This window comes from Dasypus novemcinctus, chromosome 11 (genome assembly GCF_030445035.2).
Source record: "Dasypus novemcinctus isolate mDasNov1 chromosome 11, mDasNov1.1.hap2, whole genome shotgun sequence".
Taxonomy (NCBI): Eukaryota; Metazoa; Chordata; class Mammalia; order Cingulata; family Dasypodidae; genus Dasypus; species Dasypus novemcinctus.
Window position 1 is genome coordinate 29,875,038 of NC_080683.1, and position 19,110 is coordinate 29,894,147.

At 36.1% G+C, this 19,110-nt stretch overlaps 1 protein-coding gene across 9 annotated transcripts in view; it reads right to left on the reverse strand.

Moving 5' to 3' along the window:
• The window catches only part of LOC101417339 (dystonin), a 486,360-nt gene that overhangs the window by 108,971 nt on the left and 358,279 nt on the right, over positions 1 to 19,110 (reverse strand). For all 9 annotated transcript variants that reach the window (XM_004465347.5, XM_071218526.1, XM_058306906.2 and 6 more), the window contains 10 exons: positions 18,077 to 18,310; positions 17,358 to 17,621; positions 13,905 to 14,450; positions 12,714 to 12,890; positions 10,220 to 10,343; positions 6,304 to 6,512; positions 5,365 to 5,682; positions 4,717 to 4,883; positions 2,960 to 3,116; positions 1,887 to 2,013 (listed from right to left, as the gene is read on the reverse strand). In XM_004465347.5, the coding sequence (XP_004465404.1) occupies positions 1,887 to 2,013; positions 2,960 to 3,116; positions 4,717 to 4,883; positions 5,365 to 5,682; positions 6,304 to 6,512; positions 10,220 to 10,343; positions 12,714 to 12,890; positions 13,905 to 14,450; positions 17,358 to 17,621; positions 18,077 to 18,310 (2,323 nt within the window). The remainder of the gene's footprint in view (positions 1 to 1,886; positions 2,014 to 2,959; positions 3,117 to 4,716; positions 4,884 to 5,364; positions 5,683 to 6,303; positions 6,513 to 10,219; positions 10,344 to 12,713; positions 12,891 to 13,904; positions 14,451 to 17,357; positions 17,622 to 18,076; positions 18,311 to 19,110) is intronic.

Below are 19,110 nucleotides of genomic sequence, written 5' to 3' on the forward strand. Positions count from 1 at the left end.
CCTATTTTTATAGTAATATTCTATGAACACGAGTGTCCGTAAGTTTATATTATAAATTAATTTTTAAATAATTTATAAAGCAATTTTGTGATTAAGTGGCTTTACTGCTCAAGTTATTTTAGGGATAAAGTTATGAAGCTCAGAAGATACTCAATATATAAGCGCATTGAACACAGTTGTGTAGAACTGCCATAATTAAGCAACTGAAAATTGTTGGTGCTGTTCAACAAGAAGTTAAAGTTACTGTGGGCTTAATAAAGACAGAATGATGCAAAAAGACATGAAAGAAAAGTTAGAAGTAAAAACAAAACAAAACCCTATTACTAAAACTACACTATATCGACAGAGACAGGAGAGCAGAGTGGTTTAGGAGTCCTGGGGCTTTGGTGTATGGCTCACTTGAATTCAAAGCCCAGCCCCACTAATTTACAAGCTTTGTGACTGCACAGAGTAATCATCCCCACCCACCCACACAAACCAATGGTGATAATACCACTGACACATTAGACCAATGTGGGAATTAACACAGTTAACCCATTTCCCAGCAAATAGGAAATATTCAGAGAGTAATGACGTATTAATTCTTTTTATTCCATAACCAACTAGTATTGGCACTTTTTTCATAATCTGAATATTGAAAAATCAATTAGGCTTTTTCATGCCAGTATCCACTGATTATCTATTGAAAACACAAAAATATTTCCCAAAATCAACCACACAAAACAAAGACTAAACAAATAAAAATGAATAATCATTCTGAAATAGCTGAATCTTATTCTACATTTTGTGCCTTTAAAAAAATCACATGAAATGGTATTTCAATTGGAAGCAAAAACATCACATCAATGTTCAAAATTAATTGCCACCATGACTGGGAACTACCAAGAGTAGGAAAAAAATGACTTTTTACTTATTGCAAATATAAAGTGGACATAGAGACATAAAATAAATAAAATACAATAGAATTTCTTTTCTTGAGAAAAAAAAAAAAACCAACATTTTCAGGAAATCTGATTAGGAGAGAAAGGAGAGATCATATATGAGTATTCCTGAAATGGGATTAATAGAGCAGAATAAAGGGTTGACTGAGAGAGGCCCAGCTGGAACATCAGTATCACAATAGAGGCAGCTGGGGGGCTGGTCAGGCCAGATAACCCACAGAGGATACTCAGAACCTCAAAGAATAAAGATATGAGACCTGCCATCTGTCTATTCCTGGATCTTTTAAAAAAAAAAAACTGTTGATAATATAAACAGGTACTAAAAACTATATCCAAAATATTTAAATTACTTTTAGAATCCATATTTATACATGATTCTCTCCTTTTGTTGAAAAGAGTGGCTCAACCAAGATTTAGACTGTGATTTCCATCAACTGGCTAACACATTATTTAACTGTTTTCTTTGGGAATATTGCACAAAAAAAGTAGACTCTAATAAAATATGAGAAGTCCACTCCACAGAAAAATTGCCTGTTTATTGTCCCTCACGTTTCCTTTCCCAGGAGACCAGACTCATTTCTTCATCAAATATTATACAAAAATAGAAATATTTCAAATGGAATTTAGATATCTCCATTTAATGAAGGTAAAAACCAACAAATTGGAATCTGACTGGTGCCCCTTCCAAAAGTAATGCATCTTAGTCCTTATATATTAAATCAGTTGCATTTTAATTACGGTTTGTTAAATGAAACATAAAAGGGATTTGTAATTTGATTAGGACAGATACTTTTCCATGGCAGCTTTGGTGTGTTTATAGGTACCATCTTCTTAATCAAGTTCGCTCTGTATTTCTAAGGTTTATTTTATGCATTAATTTAAAAAAGAACACAGATAAAAATAAGACCCAATTCCTGTTTTTTGCCATAAAACTAAAGCACATACCTGATTTAACTGATGCGATTGCCTTTGCAGGGGTAGTCACAGCACTAATCAGGTTACATAGTGAGATCCCACTGATGTTTACTTTCTGAATCTCTGGTGTTTTTAAACTCCACTCTTCTTGTAATTTCTTGAGATATAAACACTCATTATTTTTCAGTCTTTGTAATATTTTCAAGGTTGCACATTATAACTCAATTTCTTAAATGTATATTAAAGCAACGATATGTGAAGGCCCTGATTTGTAGGGATCTGTAGGATGGAAAAAGGTACCATGCCTACTTGTTCCCACAGCCCAGGTGACTGTTAACACTGTTAGCGGTGAGAAGTGGGGCATGGCCCATCCTACATTCTGCTTCTAGCCACAGTGAAAGGCAGGCTATTCCTAGCTGCCATAGGTTCCAAAGTAACTGTCAACTGTAAGTCTGGAAAAGCATGCTTGGTAACAGCCAAGTTACATAAGGAAATGTAATACAGACAATAAAAAAAACTAAACAGGAATTCAGAATTCCATTTAACAGTAAGCTTTAATCATCAAATCTCCAATAAATTTTTTAAAAGACACGCCTCCACTAATTTGGAGCAGAAAACTTGCCATTACTGGTCAAAGACTTTATGACTTAAGTCAGATGGCAAAAGACATGTGCACTATTTGTGCTGGGACACTCAGTTAACTTCTATCTTCAAATACTGCTTAAAGTGATTTATCTAAATTAAAATAAAATACTTAATGAAGAGGAGGATCTATTACTTAATGTTATGAGAGATATGTTAAAAAATAATCAAAACAGTAGAGATTTGGTGAGGAAGGAAACTTGGATTCTGAAACAGAAACAGTTAACTTACTAGTTCATCTTTTTTAAAATAGCTGACTAATTGAAGATTGAAAAGTTTGTGTTTTTCCCCCAAAGAATCAGTCAACCCCATGTCATGATTTAAAATATGACTGAGATAAACAGTTCATATATGAGGACCCAGCTGATGTGACTTGGATAAAAGAAACCCAGCATTAGTCTTTAAACTATCATTACTGATAACAGGCAAATGAGAAACTACTATAATACACAATGATTCACCTTGGTTTCCTCCAAAGATCTTCTTAAATCCTCTACACCAAAAGAAGGCTGTATAATGGGAACTTGTTCTGTTGTTTCTTTTATCCATGACTTTAAAGATTTGGCAAGGACTTTGAAAGCATCCATCTGTTCTTGACAAGAAGATACAGCTTCTTTTCTAGATAACAAAAATCATACAGAATAAAGCCAAAGAAAGGAAATACTCCAAAGGCTGATTACTAATAAAGAAAATATTACTCCCATAACAGGGTGAATATTAAGAGAAAGATCTACCCCACCCATACACTAGCCCTTTTGACATAGGATGAAATGTTTCATAGGTGGTGAGTAAAAAAATCAAGCTAAGTGACTGTCTATTCTTCAGGAAAGGTCCATGGATAGAGATAGAAGCAGTTAAGAAATCTGTAACCGATCTGTATTAGCATCCAAAATACTACATAAACTCTAAGACTACATAAGATTGTTTTTACATTATTTATAACAGATTTGATGAGATTTGTTCTATCTACTTGACATGGTGCTTAATTCCAGCAGTCATAGAACCAGAAAGGAAACTTTAATGAGTCACTAAAATGAGGAAAACATAATGCCACCCAGTGGTTTACACACTAGACTACAGTCCTCTTGATGGATGGATAAACTGGGTTGCTAGAGGGAGTACAGATTGAAGACTTCAAAAATGCAGTGCAACCTAGTAACTTAAGAACTTTAACTGGTGCCTTGCCCATAGACACTCAGGAAGTTCCACAGGGAACTGTATGGATACCTCTGGATGCTGAACACCATGGAAGGAGCACACGCGTGCAGCACATGAACAACTGTGAGGATTGCTACATGTGGCACATGGGTGATGTGCACATGTACGAGTGTACAGAATATTGGCAAATGCTGCAGCTGGACTAATTACTGATGACCACATGGTTTTAACATTGGACCCATTTGAAAGCAGAAAACCCAAGGATGACCTAAGAAAACCAAGAACATTTTTCTGTACAATGTGAATTAAATATTATATGACATGGTGAAAGAGAGCTCGGTGAATAGGTCTATAGACAGTACTCAAAAGTTTTAAGTAGTAAAATTCTCAAGAAATTAAGAAGAATAGTTGAAAGAAAAAGGGCTATTTTCTATCTTTTGGTGCTCTTCTTTACATAAACTTTAGCAAAACCAGATGTATATTCTAAACTAACATGAAATCAGAAATACAAAAATTCATTCGTAAGGCCCGTCCCTGCATAGCTCTTTAGCTCAACTTAGGTTCATTCTCTTGTTTTTTATTTATTTTTCCCATGGAATCATTTATTATCTACGACTCTTTAAAAAGTAAACTATTATACAAAAAGGCCATTAGTAACTATACTAAAATTGCACATAGCTTCTGAATTGGTCCAGAGAGTGATGAACCATGAACTGTCTTTTAAGGTTATTTCTGCCTTTACAAATAAAAATGTGGTATTTGCCAAAGACTTCAGAGACTATAGTGAGGTGAAATAATTTTTAGCAAATTGATGAAAACATTTTTCTTACATAATGCTTCCCACTTTTACATAAGAAGTATTGAAATTCCCTCCTAAATATTTTTAAATGCATTCAATTTTAACAGCAAAAAGATTATCAAAACATAAAAGCACTTATAAAATGTTCCTAGGTCTAAGTAGTCAAGTTTTCAAACTGTTTTTGACATTTATATAATAAATAAAAATGATTCCAATTAGTATCAAGTAAAAATAATATCCAATTTTTAAAGTGGTGCTTACTTTTCTTTGATGGTGTCTTCCATTTCTTTGAATTTCTTTGACAAATTATTTGTTTTTTCAAAAACCAGAGCTTTATCTCCTGGTAAGCCATGGTTAGATATTTCCTTCAGAAGACTATGCAAAACTTCAAGATCTTTCTTGTGTTGTAAGAATTGAGAAGTTGATTCCTACAAAAGCATTAAATATTTAGTCAGTACAAATGTTGCTATATATTCAAATGGCATTCCATTCAGCTATATACGGGGCCATAACGTCTCCATTCAAAATTTCACAGAAGAATGATCCCGACTAAAGGTAGTACTCACTAAATAAATAAAAAGTAGGCTGTTTACAACAGAACCCAGAAAACATTAATTAACTTAAAAAGGCACTCTTTACATTTTGTCTCTTTGTGGGTTCTGGCAAGTAAGATGAGATGTATACTATCTATGATAATTGAAGAGTGTATGTGTGATAAACGGTGCACATTTCTAATCATTGAGCAAAGGCTTCAAGGAGGATATGGGATCTGAGAGTAAAGGAAGAAAGCATATATCTTTATTAATCCATAAGCAATTAAAATTATGATTGCTAACTGTAATTCTACCAATAAATCTCTGAGCTTGTCTTAACCATTAACTCAGCCTGTGTGTATTACGGAAGTCATACCTGCACATACTGAGACAATTCACTAACATCTTTTCCTGGCACATCTGTCTCAGTGAGAACCTGAGTTTTTGTTTCTAAAAACATTTGGAGCTTTTCTGAGAGGCTCTCAAACAGTTCTACTTTGGTTTTTAGCTCCTCCATTTTGGCAAGTTTCTCTTTGTGTTTATGACTTGCTTCTGTAAACCGAACAGACAAGTCCTTCATTTTGGCTTGCAGTGAGGATGCAGTAGATGGGTCTGTTGTGTCCATAAATTTCTTCACTTTTTCATTCATGGCATTTACACTGCTCTGGCGACCTGCAATATCCTGTTCCAACATCTGAAATGACCCGAATATTACATTTAGTTTATTACAATGTTTACAAATAATATTACTAAGTTTTAAAAATTACCATTCAGAACAGTACAAGCTTGAACAGCCTGTGGCCAAGTTGGGGGTGAATGACATGTCTGATCTGTCCCTCAAGGAATCCCACCCCAAATCTCTTCAAGAGAAAGTAGAGAACAGCTGGCTATTTGCTTGAAAGAGGCAGGAGGCTGCTGCTATGAGCAGCCCCTGAGATCTAATGGAGCCTAGGGATTATCCATGGTCTTAATTTTTAAAAGGCTAGTCGACAACAAGTTGATCTGATTAACGTCATGTGCAGCTGGCAGAAACAATGATAAACAAGATAGAACTCAATGTATGCACAGACCCTCTATAATGAATGATAATATTCATGAAAAAGTATACAAAGCTCTTTCTAGACTCTTTCAAAGAAAAATTGTTCTGCACATTTGTCTTTGTGCAAGTACTACTTTGCACACCCTGTTATATTCAGGAAACATTTATTTTCTATATCTTTAAATTTATCTTTAATCTACCCATCCTTGGGAGCTTATTAAATTGCTTCTTTCATTTATATAATTGGGATTTTTTTCTTTTGAAAATGTCACTTACAATATTTTTGCTGATAATATCCTGAAGAGCAGCAGAGTTTAAGGGCACTTGGCCTTGTTCTTTCAGAGAACTTTCTACACTTCCCAACCAGTCCAGCATTTCATCCAAGCCATCCTGCACACTCAGGGAGCGAGTCAAGGTTATCTGGAGTTTTTCATTTCGTTCATTAACAGACTTGGACAGATCATCATATCGTCCAACAATGTCATCTAGTTCAAACAGAACAGGAAATGTAAACCACAAAGTTCTCTTTGCCCTATTCCTTTTAAAAAATACACTAAGTTGAATCACAAAATTTCTACACCAACACTGAAAAAGGAAAACAAATTTTAAATAGTAAATCTCATAATATATGATCAGAGCATGACCTAAAGCTTTAAAAATGAAGAAAAAGGAAGAAGAGATCCCAGTGGAAGATGAAAAATTGAAATCTTAAAAATAAAAGTTAATATGTATGTATGCATTTGAAAAAAGATTCTAGATGCATAAACAGTTTAACTATCTCAGAGAAGTGAGAGTCCAAACACCAAACCTTCGGGATAAATACTGCTTCTCAATTTGTCATTTCAAAATAAACATACTTATTGATAACTACATGACAAAATAAGTTGACAGTCATGCACAGTGATTTTCAACGTAGAAAAATTCTCTTGCTCTATCTTATTCTCTCATACATACACACACACAGACACAAAGACACACACAAGCTAAACTTTTGTCACTCATTACATGCAGAAATTGGAAGATGTAAATGTATAGACAATAGAGTACAATGAAAATCCATTTAAAATAGAGAAGGTTGAGATTATATTTCTAACATACACATAAATAGAATTTAATTGAAAAGCTTAATACCAGATAAAAGCGGAAAATTTTTTAAAGGTTAACAGCTTAACCCATCTCATTTAAGATAAATTTTACTTTCAATTCTAAAGATTAAGATGCTAAAAAAATTTTTTCTTGCTTAATTTTCAGTTGGCTAGAAAACTACATTTGAGCATCCTTACATTCTATGTTTTAGACCAATGACAAGTTCAAAGAAAAAAGATTTTTAATGTATTCATCTTTCTCTCTGGAAAACAATCTGTTTTTAATCATGAATTTATTACTTATTGTCCAAGAATTCCAAAAGTATTTTAATTATTTCTGAATGCTTTAGACTGCTGCATTATAGAATGCTTCAGTAGAATAAAGTTTTGCTCTGAAACATCTCTATAAAAAAGAAATATCTTACAGGCTTGTGTTTGGTCCATGGCACATAGTCCATGTTTTTTTTTATTTTTTTCTTCCCCTCCCCCACCCTGCTGGTTTTTTTGTTTTGTTTTGTTTTGGCTGTCTGTGTCCATTCACTGTGTGATCATCTGTATCTATATTTCTTTTCTGTCTTCTCTTCTCGGCTTTCTCCTCTAGGATTCACTGGGATTGGATCCTGGGAACCTCTGATGTGGAGAGAGGTTCCCTGTCAACTGTGCTACCTCAGTTCCTGGTCTCTACTGTGCTTCACCTTGACTCTCCCCTTCATCTCTCTTTCGTTGTGTCATCATCTTGCTACATGACTCACTTGTGCAGGCACTGCCTCACTGCGTGGGCACTTGGCTCGCCATACAGGCACTGGCTCGCTGTGTGGGCACTCGGCTCACCACATGGGCACTTGCATGGGCACTTAATTTGCCACATGGGCACTGGCTTACCATGCAGGCACTAACGTGGGCACTCTTCTCACCACGTAGGCACTTGGGTTGCCGCGTGGGCCCTCCATTTGCTGTGTGGGCACTCAGCTCACCATGCAGGCACTCACACAAGCACTCGGCTCGCCACACGGGCACTCATGTGGGCTCTTGGCTCAACAAGCAGGGACTCGCGTGGAAACACTGCTCACTGTGTGGGCATTCAGCTCACCATTCAGGCACTGGCCCGCCACATAGGTACACTTTCTCCTCTTCTTTTTCACTAGGAGGCCCCAGGGATTGAATCTGGGTCCTCCCATATGGTAGGCAGAGGCCCTATCACTTGAGCCATATCTGCTTCCCTAATCCATGTAAATAAAACAATATTTCTCTTTGCTTGTTCTAGTACTACATCATGAGGAAGCAGTCTGACAAATTTTCAGTGAGTTGAGGGATTAAGTTTAGATGGTCCGAAGAGAAAATCATGTGTCTATCACTGAGACATAATGTGGCCCATGAGATGGGGATCATATTTAATATGCACCAAGATGCCATAAGCAGAAAAAACAGGCAGCAGACTCAAAAGCTCTAATATGAAAGTCTCAAACATACTTTGCATTGCGGGCTCTGACTGGCAGGCCAGCTGATGCTCCATCAGCAACTCTGGGCATCAATGGGATGAGTGACATCCGTGATCTTTTTAGCCTCTGAGAGCTCATTACCAAGCAAAGTTGATTATTTCAATGTAAACAACACATTGTGAGGATTATTCTTAGTGATAAAATATTGTCATTTAAGTAAATTCTTGATTTCAACAACTAAAAATCATCTTAGAAAAGATATAGAAACAAAATCCATCGTAAGAAAGTTTTTTTAAAAAGTGGTTGATACTTTCTTGCAAGTCAAATAGATCCTAAAGAAATTCCTCTATATTTCAAATAACTTATTTTCACATATTCCTAGAAAATTATGCCAAAGAAAGGTCTGAAAATACTGTAACATGGATTTAAGCAAATAAAAATTATATATGTTTAGATAGCAATGGAGAATATGTCAAAATGTCTCTGTACACAGATATGCATATAAAATAGTCTTTCTTTCTCCCCCAAGTTCCTATGACCTAAGTCCTAAAGTTGTGGTCTCCAACATGTAATGCACAAGAGAATGTAGAAATAAAGGAACAAAATGTTATAACTTCCATACACATTTTTCTTATACTTTAAAAATTTACATTCTTGCATTTTACAATTATAATACACATAATATATGTATGTAATTTATAAATATATGTGTATATATGAGTGTACATTGAAAATAATTTACTGATGGGGTGCATGATCAAAAAATTGACTATCTGAAAGAATTAAAAAAGGGTGTCCCTTCTTTTGAGTGGTTTTAGAAGAGCAAGTTTTATCCCTCTTTTTATCTAAAATTGCTATTCATTTTAATTCATACTCTGGAGTGAAACATATCTAATCATGGTCTGTGCAAGTTTTTATTTCACACATAGAAATATATAATGATAAACCCAACCACATAGTAAATATTATGAAAAGCAGAAGTCAGGCAAAAAATACATACAACAAGACAATAAACAGTATTTATTGATAAGCTATGGTGAGTTTAGTATTGACTAAACACTGTGGATAGATAAACAGAATAATATACAATAGCTCTTCCTTCAAAAAACACATCAATCCATGTGAGAGGACACAAAATCACCACTATAACTGTACATGTTTCAGTATTACTGAAGAATTGGAGTAAATGGAACCCTATGAAGCCACTCAGAGACCTCTTCTAGACAATGCAGAAGTGGGAACATTGTTTTATGCAGGGTCCCTCAACCTCTTACTTGCACCCATGATCCCACATTTGAGAAACACAGATCCCACAAAGATTCTATTTTGCCTAAGCTGAAAGCTTATTTTCTGCCCAATCCCATCAACCAAGATAATTTTGTTAGGTCTTACTTTCTCTGTATATATTCCATAAATAGGAAGTTTTTGTTATATTTAATGACTATAAAATTAACATCTTACATATACTCTTTTCAAACTACATTGCCCTCACCCCTAAGATTCCAATATACCTGCTAAAGAAGATAGGCATTCTACTAAATTGAGAATCACCATTCTACACAGAAAAGACAAAACACAATATCTACTAGTGAACATGTTCTCTTACTTGCTAGAATACCTTCACTTAGTTTCCCTGTGAGACAAGAAACAAGAAAATGAATATCTTACCCAGAGTTTTCTGGACATCATTCTTGGCAGGAAGTAAAGATCCCCTGGCATCTAAAAGCACTTCAGCCGTTTTTTTCAGTTTCTCTACAGCAACCTGCTGACTGGATATCTGTCCTTGCAGAGCCTGGAAGAGTAAATGCTTTTCAGTTATACTCAGCAGGACTAAATGACAGATTTCCAATAAGGCAAAAATGACATAATAACCAAAAAGTTAAACTGGACAGAGTAAAACTTTCATCATTACAAACCCAGGTTATTAGAATAAGGCAGGAAATAAATAGGAATAGGGCAGGAAGGTAGATGAGAGCCTTAAAGGTCAGGCTAAGGAGTTTGCATTTTATTCTGTCACAATGGGGAGTTATTCAAGGCTTTTGAGTAAGAGGTTGACATGCTCACAGCTGTCCTGTAAGAAGGTTAAATTTGTATACAGTGTGGGAAGAATTAAATGAAGAGAAATGAAACAGACATAAGAGGGAGCAACTTCAGCAGTAACAAAGTAGTAAGGGCCTATCTGGACTGGAGAAGTGAGATCTAGTACAGGTAAGAGGAGAGTTGGGAAGACTCCAAAGGACTTCGTAACATTATCTAAAGCTGCTCAACCTCAAAAAAACCCACATTTCAAATTTAAGTTAATTAAAATGAAACTAAATTAAAAATTAAATTCCTCAGTTGCACTAGCCACATTTCAAATGTTAAAGAGCTACATGTGGCCTGTGGTTACCAAATTGCACAGGGCAGATATTAGAAGAGTTCTGTCATTGCAGAATATTCTATTGGACATCACTGCTCAAGAGCACAAGAAGAAAGAACAGGAGGAGACAAGCGGGGAGGAGAGACATCTCCAAAGTTTTTGATCCTATTAACAGAATTTATAAACAAAAGTAGGGACAAGTTTAGGAGTAAAGAAGAGCTTCTTTTGAAACTCATGACTTCAAAATATTTTTTAGACCTTCATATGGCGAGAAATAGAAAAGCTGAAAATGAAGAAGGCTCTGAACACAAGTTGGAACTTGACATAAAGAATCTGAAGTCAAGATACTGTACTAAGTAAAATAAGTCAGACATATACGGACAAATAATGTATGATTCCATTTACATGAAATGTCTAGAATAAACATAGAGACAGAAAGTAGATTAGATACTACCAGTAGCTGGAGGTAGGGGATGGAGAATTATTACTTAATGGGTAAAGAGTTTCTGTTCTGGTGATGAAAAAGTTTTAGTAATAGAAAATAGTGATGGTAATACAACATTATAAAAGTGAAGCTACCGAATTATACACTTAAAAATGGCTAAAATGGCAACAAATTTTATGCTGTAGATATGTAACAACAGTGAAACAAAAGTTAATAAAGACAGAAAAAAAAACGCCCAAAAGAAATGGAGACGACTTAATCCTCATACATGCAGAAAGCATCTGCCAGGAAAATATGTACATATGCCAGGAACAACTTTAATTGCACATTAACTTTTTAAAATTATGCTTTGGCTTAATTAGAATTAATTCTTAAATTCTGAAAGGCAGTTACGTAATTGGAAAAACTGTGCTTGTTGTCTAGCTATGGCAGCAATAAACTACCACTACCTGCCTGCTGAAAGGAATCACAGATTTATGAATTACAGCTTTCAAACTCAAAATTATTGGTCAAGTTGAATAAGAATAAAATATCTCAAAAATTACCTTCCCTTCATTAAAGTTCTAGAACATGCTTTAAATTTAAGAAAACTGAACAGAGACTCTATATAGAAGACCCCATTGTGCAATTCACACATCAGGCCTCCATTTCTGAAAGAGCAGGAAAATTTTTCAAGAATTGTGCTAGGTAGTAACTAAAGTTATTATATCTCTACGTTATCATTGAACAGAAGCCCCCAATCCCGAGCCTTGGAATCCTCAAATGTGGCAGTGATAACCCTTCTTCCTTCCCACAGTCCATCCTTTTAAAATATTTATTGAGCATGTACTCTGGGCCGGGCATTGTTCTAGGTGCTGGAGATGTAGTAAAGAACAAAACAGACAAAAATACTTTCCCTCATAGGCTTCAATGAATGCTTCACAAGATTGTTTTTCCTCCCTGCAGGAAGCTCAACTCTCAACAACTTTCCCTTAATACTAAATTATAAAACTCTCCACTGCTTTGACAAATATGTGTATGTTTGTAGGAGTCATAATCTATTCCAACTGCTGAATCCTTCTCAAGGAAGGGCTTGGACAATATTGTTTTTTGTTTGGGGTCTGGGGGATGGCTACAAGTAAGGAGCCATAACAGCAGTGCGAAACAATCTCATTAGAAAGAAAAAAAAAAAAAAGGAATGGATTAGGGAGAAATAGAGCCAGGACTCCCTCTGGAGCGTGAAGTACACTTTTCCCATCCTTTCCCCCACTACCTAGGTCAAGCTATCACAAAAAGTATAGGAAAGTGGGGGGCTTTCAGTAAGACTACTGAAAGGTTTGGATCTCTTTTGCTCTCTCTCTCTCTTTTTTTTTTTTTACCTTGGTCTCTTCTAATTGCCTTTGTAGGTTCTTTGGGTCCACGGCAATGGGTTCAGATAAGTGTTTGCTTGCTGTGGCCTCACAGACCTGGAGCCCAGAAAGAAGTCCACACGAAGCATCTTCATAGTGTTGATATTTTTCCACCAGGTCTTTAAGATTATTCCCAAGGACACTGCACTAAATAGTCAAAAGAGAAAAGAGGTGATTACAACTCACTACTTTCATATGGGTCAAAATAACCCTGGGCCCTATTAGTTACATAACCTGGAAGAGAGGAGCCTTCAACCCAAGTTAGTAAAACTCTATAGAGATAAGACTTTCTTCTTTATACAAAGAAGGCCTTGAAGAAGGCAAAAAGCAGCTATGAAAATGAGAAAGTTCTAGATTTATATCAATTTTTATAAAATGTTTACAACAGCTGAATCTTAACCCAGAATGAAGGATTGCGATATCAGTCATCAAGAGGAGGAATATCTACCATGGCATTATATTACTGGGTACAAACCTATGAATATAGATGTGCATTTATTCTGAAGGTTTTCAAAGTACTTCATAAATCACTTCTGTATATTTCACAGGATACATTAACACAAGAAGTCAAATAGTCTAGGTTAGAATAAAGCAAAAGCCAAGCACCACAGAGGATCTTTAAATCATTTACCCAGCTTTGAAAATTTGATGTTGTTCAGTTATATATTATTACCTACAGGGAAATATTTTCTTCGGATTAAAAAAAAAAATCTCTTTTATTTGGCCAAAGGTATGAGAAGCTCAAAGAGCCCACCAGTCATTAAGTATTTTAAAAATACCTGATCAAACATGTCTGTAAAGCAAACACTTACAGTATTTGTGAAAAGAATTGTCTGAGGTGAATGCAAATTTTGGGACTGCAAATTAGCAAGCCACTCTTTTTGCTTAGAGCTAATACATACACGCCATCTGGTGGTCAATGCAGACACTGTACCTCAACAGAGATTCTAGAGTCAGTGTTGCATGGAAATCTAAACAAATTTAGGTTCCTAACTTCTTTATGAAGTAAAGCAGATGAATAACACTGAGGGAAGAAGGCTGAAACTACCAATTTTTTTCCTGCTTCAGATTGTAGGTTCTAATTCCAAAACAAAAGTTAAGAGAACAAGAGAGTGAATATTATAACCATAGATTGATCTTTCCCTCAAAAATAAAAATTACCTTAGAGTAGAGAGATCTGAACCGATCGGTAGCATGATCCAATTTGCTCTGTACTTCTCTGTGCGTGGCAGAAGTGTCAACATTATCTTTGTCAACCTTACCATCTCCTTTCTTGCTGCAAGTTTTGGCGGCTTCTAATACTCTATTTCCAGAAATTGTGATGTACCTCAAGTCACCCTTGTGAGAGATAACATCTTCTGAGAAACTCTTCTGCCTCTTCACCTTGGCCATCAAAGCACTGAAGTCATCTGCACCTGCTTCCAGGTTTTCAAGTTCTTGTTCCGACTGCTGTAACCAGTGTTCAAACTCGTTATAATCAGCGTCAAATTTTTCTAATTCTTCCTGAAGAGAGTGTGTTAGCTTCATTTTCTTCTCTGACTCGGCCAGTGTGTTTTCATAATGAGCTTTCAGTTCCTTCATGTGCTTTTGCAGTTTCTCCTTTTCCTCAGGAGCAAGGTAGTGGCCCTGTTTCTCGAGTAACGCTTGTGCAGACTGAGTGGCTAAGATGACAGCCTGGTGCTGAGCAACGATCTTCTCGTGGTGGGCCTGCGTGAAGACACACTGACTCTAACTTTAAAGCAGTAACACCGTTACCCTGAGTCTGCTGGGAGTTCCCACTTGGATCTTACAGGCTCAAATGACCCAACTTGCTTCTCCTGACTTTTTCCACACTTTAGAGTATTTCTGGTTTAATGTTGAGTTTCAGCAGAGCAAAAGCTGCATTCTGAGCACACACATCTTATTTTTAAGGAAATTTCCAACTTTCTCTAGAAAGTACCTAGAAAATCACATAGGACTAGTACAGTGTTTTTGATAAGTTTATGAAAAAAAAAAGGGACTAATTTATATTCTCATTTTAAAACAAGAATCTATAATCTGGTCTCTTTTTATCCCTGCTTACTCATAATTGTCCCCAAAGGAACATAATGCCTTGGTCTAGTTATTGAGTAGAGAAGTAGAAAATGTTTTACTACAAAGTGATCCTGAAAGAACAATTAAATGGGATAAAAAGAATCTGTAAATTTAAATCTATTAAAAATATTACCAAAATAATTAAGCAAAAACAATTATATTCAGGGGGGCCCAATGGAAGTTAAAGGAGCAGAAATAAAAGACACTACCATAGTCACTTAACTTCACTAAGCCTCGGTTTCCTGCACTGGAAAATGGAGACAATAATCCCTACACATCCTAGGTTTGCTGTAAAGGGTACATGAGATCACAGTAGAATACTTAGCACACTTAGCACAGTGCCTGCTGAGCCTGTTCTGAGGGCAGTACGTATCCAGCGCTTTAGGCAGGTGGCAGCTCATATGCAGGTGGGCAGAGCCACGACCACATCAGCCCTCAGGGCAGGGAGGCAGGTGGGCCTTGGGCAGCTGGGGCCCCTTTCTCTCCAGTCATAAGCAGCTTCCTCCATTCACCCCAAATACCAAACGTATTATCCTTTTGGACAATTTTCTACCTTTCTTTTGCCTCACATGGAGCCATGACCTGACCTCTGACCTCACAGTTCCTCTCTGCTACCTGCCTCCTTTCCCACTCCACCCCAAGCTCTCCAGCCTCTGCCATTCCCATCTCCATCTTATTTGGCACCTTAGTATCCTTTCTCCAGTTATTCTCAGATATCCATGTGGTGAACCCCTCATCTTCTTGCAGTTTTTGCACAAACCTCATCGCATTGTGGCCAACCCTGATGATCCTTCCTCAGCATACAGCTGCCTTTGCCCAACTGCTGTTCTTTTTAACCCTAGTACTGATCACCTTCTAACATATCATATAATTCAGTTATTTATTTTCTCCCGTATCATCTTAACCCTCCTAGAATGTAAATACCAGAAGGAAAGGGACCTTTATTTGCTCACTGGACAATCCCAAATACCTAGAATAGTGCTAGATAAGGACAATTTCCACAGAAGGGCTAGATAAGAATAAAGGTATGCCATGAAGTGAAAACGACTGAGGAGTACCGCAGTGAGGCAACTTACTTACAAGTCAGATCCTGATTAGTCTGCAGAGAATAGACTCAATTTCTGTTACCAATTGTCTATGATGACACCTGCCACATAACAAATATTTTGGCTAAATATCTTACCCCCAATGGGTCTTTGCACAAAGGAGGCACTCAGTGAGACTGGACGGATGTAAAGGGTCCTTCATCTGATTCTCTGATCCTTTCCTTTCCTTTTGCAAATGAGGACACTGAGGCTGCCGGAGGAGAACAGCTTGGCCAAGGCCATGTGGCACAACTAGAAAGAGCTAGTAACAGAACGCCCTACTCAGGGCCTTTGGCCAGCTCTCCACTGTATCAAGAGATTAGGAATTTCTAAAGCACTTTCAGATTCCCACATTCTTAGAGGTGAAAAGATCAGAAGGGAATGTCAAACTGTGGCTAAAAACAAGGGCTTTATACCAAGCATCCTTATGTTTGAATCCAGCTATGACACTTTTCCCTATTTTGGTCAAGTTACTAAGCTTTCCTGGCTTCTCTGTAACTGAATCATTAAGTTTCTTCAGGAATTAATTAGATTTTATCTTAAGAGACAAATACAATAAGGTTCTATAATAGCATCTTGAAACTGTGACGTAGTAAACATTCTTCTTCCAGTTTAATTTTTATGTCCTGTAATATAAGAATCTGACATAGAGCATCCTATTGCAAAGTCTCTACTTGGAGGAAAACAAATAGAACTTCAAAAAGTTCCTAAAGTCCATTTAAAAAGCCAAACATTGACATACAATTATCGATTATGTGACACTTTTAAAATGATTTTTCAAAAGTGTCTTTGCTCCCATACTAGCATTTATGTTTAATTTCCATCACATGGTGAATTTTTAGAGGGGTTTTAATGTTACCACTCAACAGTAGTCTTTACTCTTTAGAAAATTAGAAGCTCAGAGAAGAGTTAAGGGAGCTCAAGACTGCATAGCAAGTTAATCAATAAACCTGGATTTAGAATTTAGCAGAGTGATGGAGGACATAGCGTAGCTTAAAATCCAAACTCCATCTCTTACTAGACGTCTCACTTTGGGCAAGATACTTCATCTCTATAGGTCTCACTTTCCTTATCTGTAAAATGGGAATATTAACAGAACTTGCCCTCACAGAGTAACTGTGAGGACTAAATGAGTCTATAGATGGGAAGAACTTAGAAGAGTGTCTAGCCCACTGCAATTACTTTATATGTTAACTCTTATTTTTTATACAAATTCCTTATAATTCTGCTTCATTTATGTGGAGAATGCCATATTTAATGATTTACTTCTTACTGCTTTTTGACTTTATTATACCTCTAAAAATAATTTATATTTGACATACTGATACATCTAGAAAAAAGCACTTACTCTCTGGTCATTAAGCTTTATAAAGAGAACTCATTTGCTAAGGTGTTCCTATCTTTACTGACCTGGAAATAGAATTTAACAGTATTCATTAAGTTGAAAATAACACACCTTGACTTTCTGGTATTGCTGGTTCAGATTCTCCTGAGTGGTTCCAACTTGTCCATCCTCAGTTTCCAACAGATTACCATTAACCTCATCCTCTTCTCCAATTGCCGACTTGCCATCACCTTCTGGAAAATGGGTCCCATTCTGTTCAATTACCTGTTGGTGGTTTGTCCCTGCCCTTTCAGAGTCTTTGTCAACATTTGACAACCAGTCCAAAAGGTTTTCTATTTTGGTTTTGCTCTCTTCCAGTTGCTTCACAGCTGCAACCTGAACAGGGAAAGTTCACCACTGAGCATGTGCCAAGCCATTAATGTTATAAAATTCTAAAAGTAAATATTTAGATCATTCTAAAGTAGAGTAGGGAATAATGATTTGCTAAAACCTGACAACAGGACACACTGAAATTCTACCTTACAGCAACATACAGTTACTTTTAAGTTTTCACTGTTCCAAGTATATAACTACAATTGATAATGAGTCATTACACATCCCACAAGCAGAGAATCTCATAGCTCCACTTAAATTTTAAGAAAAAGTTAAACAAAGCTAACTCTTCAAACACTTTGTAGTATTTTGTCAATTACACACATGGAAACCCAGAATTCTATTCCCTAATGCTGATCATTGACTACTACTACTGGACATCACTTGATAAATCAAGCAGCTGTAAGACTAAATCATTTTCAACCATGTAATAGTGTACCACTCATTGGGATAGGGACCTTTTCAGTTTCCTCCTTTATTACTGATGTCACAACTTTATCCAGCTCCTTTTTCGACTGTTCCGCCTTTAAGTTAAGCTGTTTACACTTTGTCTTAGCTTCATTAAGTTTCTGTTCAATCAAGGCCTTATCTTCTTGTGACAGCTTATCCCCATTCTCCTTTAAGAAGTTCTCTGTGTTTTTCACTATTTCTGCCAATGCCTGTGCACTTCCTTGCATATCTTTCTGTAATTCCTTATAACAAAAATAAAATATTCAATTAAAATGTTACCTATTTTACTCACACAGAGTTGCAATTCTAAAATAGGAGGGCAGAGAGAGTTTAACACATGAAATCTGAAGGAAAAAAAATTAATACGTCAATTTGATTTGGTTTATTATAACCACAACACTTAATATAATTTGAAATCTCAAACATCATTAAAGAAAGGCATGAGATTGTCTATTTAACAGAAAAATGTGGTTTTCAAACACTGAAAACACAGTATATAATCTATATAAACATGGACGTATCAGATATTTTAAAATATATGAGTATCTCTGCAAAAATTTTTAACTACATAATATATTTATTCTTTAATATTTTGTTTCTAGACATTTATTCTCTAATATTTATCTACTACTCAGGATTAAAAAAATAGTTGTCCCAGTAAATAAAGATACTTTCTTCTTTGAGAAACCAGAGCTCTATAATTTGCAATGTTTATCTCTTTCTCCTGGCTCCTCAGAAACTCAAGATTAAGATTTCTAATATGTTTGGATATTTTCATAGTGGTTACAATTAAAAGCAACAACTGAGGGAGTGTTAAGTTCTTAGCCAGGGGAGCTCTATCACATGCCCTAAAGGAACAGCAACAATCCCCCAAGTGCAACGGCAAAGACCAAAAAAGAAGGAAGATCCAACAATGAGCCCTTGATATTAATGACTATGCTTGTAAGCCTGTGCACCTGAAATAAGAACAAGGCCTACAGCTGCAAGGTGCCTAAGAGTTACCTCCTGAGAGCCTCCGTGTCACTCAAATGTGGCCAGTCTC